This window comes from Austrofundulus limnaeus, unplaced genomic scaffold, assembly GCF_001266775.1.
Source record: "Austrofundulus limnaeus strain Quisiro unplaced genomic scaffold, Austrofundulus_limnaeus-1.0 Scaffold15, whole genome shotgun sequence".
Lineage (NCBI taxonomy): Eukaryota > Metazoa > Chordata > Actinopteri > Cyprinodontiformes > Rivulidae > Austrofundulus > Austrofundulus limnaeus.
Window position 1 is genome coordinate 1,742,993 of NW_013952417.1, and position 4,715 is coordinate 1,747,707.

General features: G+C 41.2%; 1 protein-coding gene across 1 annotated transcript in view; it reads right to left on the reverse strand.

Moving 5' to 3' along the window:
* The window catches only part of pla2g7 (phospholipase A2, group VII (platelet-activating factor acetylhydrolase, plasma)), a gene marked incomplete at its 5' end in the record, with an annotated part of 45,396 nt that extends 40,981 nt beyond the window's left edge, over window positions 1-4,415 (reverse strand). Inside the window, 1 exon segment of the mRNA XM_014002831.1 lies at window positions 4,322-4,415. Within this exon segment, the coding sequence (XP_013858285.1) occupies window positions 4,322-4,415 (94 nt within the window).
* Between the last annotated feature and the right edge of the window lie 300 nt (window positions 4,416-4,715).

Here is a 4,715-nt window from a genome sequence, read left to right on the forward strand (position 1 = left end):
GTGGGGTGGGGTGGGGTTGGGTGGAGGCTCACTGGTGAGCATCTGGTGGTCAAACCTTGGCTTCTGGGGCTTGACTGGGCTAAGCATTAAAGAATTGCACATGCCTCCTTCACATGGACCCACGACATGCAGGGAGGATCGTCAAGGTTGAGTCGATGCATGCCAGGCTGAGTGAGGGAGGATCCTTGGCTGTGCCAATTCCTGGGGGCATAGACTAGCTCTCACTGGCAAGTAAGTAAGGAGCCAGAGCTTGTGTGTGAGGGTGAGGTCGAGTGATACCAACTAGATACTATAGATGGGCTTACTTTTACTTACAGTTTGGGATCTGGAACCCAACTTCTGGAAAGAGTCTGGACTCTCTTCTACTCTGGAGTTGCCCAGGGAGAGAGGCGTCAGGTGGGTGTGGGAATACTCACAACCCTGCAGCTGAAGATAACAAAATTAAAAACATTTGCATTGCTTCCCTTTATTTGGCCGTAACAATRAGAAGAAGTAAAACTTCTATATTCTGTCTCCAAAGCGTACTAAAATAATRAATTCTTCTGTTTTCCTTATTCTTGTAAGACCAAATCAATCTTTTTACAAAGTTTTCTGCAGTAAATGAGAGGGCTGCACCTCTGTGGCTTCAGGCTGCAGAGAGAAAGTTTTGACTGTTGTCTGCTTGACTGCTTAAGTAACAAGAATCAGTTCAGATTACCCAGCATTTTTGGAGTCTCTGGATGGTGTCCTGGAAGGGGCATTGTATGGGGATTTCTTTGTATTACTGGGTGAATTCAGCACCCATTAATGGAGTTATCCAGAAGAGAGGCTCTTGATGTGCTGGACGAGCGTCAAGCGCTTCAAGAGCAAAGTGCACAAGCGTCAAACTTGAAGCGTTGGATGCCATTTTGACACCGAAATCGCGTTCGATGTGAACACACTGTAACATTTGGTTGAAGAGATGGGCAGAATTCTGAACTGATCACCACATGGTATAAGTTAGACTCTTACCACCATCAGTGTGTGAATGGGTATGGCTGAAGCGTAAAGTAGTTTGGAGTCTGTATGGACTTGATAAAGTGCTATATAAATTTAAACCATTTACCATTCGGTAGAGGGGGAGGTTGCAGGACAGATCTAGTAAACCCAAATGTACAGTGAGGGTGAACTGGGAGTGCCTGGTGGAGCCCCCTGTCTGTGTGATCTTTAGCTCTCACATTCAGGAGAACTTTTCCCATGTCCCGGGGGAAGTCGAGGACATAGAGTCCAAATGGGCCATGTACAGGGCCTCCATTGCAAATGTGGCTTCCTGGAGCTGTGGTCTGAAGGTCATTGGTGCCTGTCACAGCAGCTAAGTACCCATTGGTGGACACCATTGGTGATGGAGGCTGTCAAGGTGAAGGAGAATTCCTTCAGGACTCAGTTTCCCAGAGGACTCCTGAAGCAGCTGATGAGTACAGYGTAGAGCACATGTGTCAAACACAAGGCCYGTGGGGTGATTCCTGTGTGGCCCGCCGGGGGGTGGGGTTATTTTTTAATTTTTTTACTTAGCATGAAAWTTGTTTCTTTTATCAATGGTAAACTTTAAATTCAGGATTAAATGCAGCAAAGTAAATTTAATATAAATAAATGAAATAAAAGTAAATTTAATCAACTCCTGTCCCTGAGCTGTTGGCTTGAAGTAACTGAGCAATTTAGTTGGATAGCACAGCATTAACGTCTGAAAATAAGCTGCAGTCAGCATCAGCCATAAACTAAATAATATTTCTGTATTTATTTCAGATTTAGTCAGTCATACACTTAGTTCTTATCAGTGTTTAAAAGAGGAYGTGTTAAAACACTGTTTAGTCAAAGTTAAACATGAAACGTCAAAGTTTATTACAAGTGGCCCTTCGAGGGCCACCATAATGCTCATGTGGCCCTCGGTGAAAATGAGTTTGACAGCCCTGGTGTAGAGTTTAGATTTATAGCCCGAGTACAAGTCTGACTCGAAACCCCAACCCAAATTCGGGTCAAGTTTGGGCTGAAATTATATGCTTAACGGTCAGGTCAGGTTTCCACGGCATGTTTTCAATAAGCCTACATAGCTACAGCACAGAGAAAACTAAACAAGTATGAATGATCTAAAGTTAAGCTACTGATTATACTCTTAAGTTTATCCTGTTGAGGAAAAGTGAAGCACAGCACACTGCACACATGCTCTGCTGTTATCAGATTTGCTATCCATCCATCCATCCACCCATCCATCCATCCATCCATCCATCCATCCATCCATCCATCATCTACACCCGCTTCCTCTTTTCAGGGTTGCGGGGGTCACTGGTGCCCATATCCAGCAGTCACTGTGTAAGGGGCGGTCACAAGTCTATCACAGTAAAAAAATCTTTGGTGGTCTAAATATGAAAACATTAAAAACATATTGTATTTATGCATGTTTAAATATTCATCCCCAAAAATCATCCATAAAGTTGGGAGTAAACGGGAGTAAATTCTAACTGATTTTTTTTTCTACCACGATAAATGTACCATAAATATTTTCTACTATAGGACTATAACTGAAAGATTGTGTCACGGGGATAAATCATCATAYTTTTTCCTGCTGAATGTCACGCAGCCCACCTGATAAACCACAACTAATTTTTCACGTGGATGTCAGGTGCATTTCTGCGAGCAGCTCTTGTTAATTTAACAACCAGCTCTTGCTGTCGGATTGAACCAGACCAGACTGTTTTCAGCGTCATGGAGCTTGCGTTGCTGCCCTGTAGCCTTTGCTCTACAACCACAAACCCACCCACAGGTGTGTTTGTCCCCGCAAGGGCGGAAACATGCATGAAATTAAGGACAGCATTTTATACAAGGATCAGGTTTTCAGCAACAGCTAGCTGTAACACTTCCTATGTAGAAAAATATATCTGCCAAAGTAACTGTTAAGCTAAATTGACAGCAATGTTTACAGGTTTTCAGAAGAACCAATATAAAATTGTGTTACAGTTGGAGCATGTTGGTCCACTTGGAGAAGCAATTATCAGCTCATCAGTACGATCAAAACGGATCTATTTTCATAAGCAGATTTTGCTGTCTCATCTCCAGAATTTTAGAGAAGTGGTTCTCTGCAGTCAGTTTCTTGTTTTGCGGGAGTTTTTTGCCCAAGACACGTTTTGTCCGTTTAACATTAGTGAGCGAAGTTTGCCAAAGACATGATTGGTCAGATTGACGATGGGGTTTGAAGGAGCTGGGGACAGCTGGGAGTAGCTTGGTCGAATTGGACAGGAAAAACATATTTTTTTAAATATAGAGATTAATTTTAGTCATAACTTGAGACAGGAAGGTGCTAGCTGCACAAGATTTGAACGCCGTTCATGYGGAGGGACGTGTAACAATTTGGCTCGGTCAAAACAGCCCTAACCAGCCTGTAAAAACATCGCTAAAAATAAATATGAATATGAGTCATAACGAGACAGGAGGGTGCTTGCTGCCGAAATTTGAAGTCAATAAATTATGTTTACATGTTCACAATAATTTTTGAGTCATTTTTTTTTTATTTTAAACTGTAAATAGACAGTCAATAAATCATTATTTTCCTAATACCAACACTTTCTCTTTTAAGTTGCCCCACAAGACAAATCTGGCCAATCACGATTAGGAAAAACTCCATCCATCCAATATGTACTGCAGGGACCCCTACTTGGAATTTTATAGTGGTTCATGTTAATATTTAAACATTTTCATTTGCAGTTAGTTTGAAATAAACAATTATTCTGACAAAAATGTATTAGTGTTGGACATTTGAAGCAAAAATACTCCGTCAGCATTTCTTTGAACAATCTTGTTTCCCACTGCACCCCCCCCCCCCTCACATACCAGCTACTGACATCGTGACAGCTCTTTACTTTCACTAAGGTTCTTGAGGGGGCATGGGAGTTTGCTTAACTATGTGTTTTGTGAGGATGGAGAAGGTATTCAGCTGCAGACATGTCAAGATTCAGAGATTTACCCTTTGCATGTACAGAGAAAATCTCACTGATTTTTATTTTTTTGTAAATCAGCTTCAGCTTAATTTCCTTACCAGCAGTAAGTCAGACCTCTTCAGGGCTTGGAATGCCTTTTGTGACTAACTCTATGATGTTTATGGACAGAATTTCTCAGTGCAGCAGAAGGGTAAGAATCTGTGACCTCGGGATTCTGTCTCTGCTATTTGCAAAATGTAATTATTTATTCAAACTGAGGTCAATGAAAAGACTGTCAACAACAGGTAAGGTTTCGATTGTTCATACTTTTTCTACAAACCTCAACTTCAGTATGGAAGCAGAATGACAAAGTGCATGCATGTGCGTGTGTGTACCTGAAAGCACCAAGACCATGGGAGAAAATAACCACAGGGCACTTTTCATCTGATTTAAATGGAGCATCTGTGTAGGCTGGGATCTTAAAAGAGCCTGAAATAAACAACAAACATTAGCCTTCTGAACAATAAGTGTTTCCAACACATTCCACCTTTCATTCAGATTATTTTCTCCTACAACATACCTAATGTGAGGAAAATTATCTTACCGAACTCAAACAAGCCAAATGCCGACTTTTGTATTTTTCCAATCCTAATGTCACATTAGGTGTACATTTAGTACAGATCACTTTAAAAAGTCTGTYAGGATTAACTGTCTGGAACCGTCACAATTCTACATAATCTTTCAATCGCTTGATTTTGTTTTTACTTTACAGACAAGTGAAGGAAATTG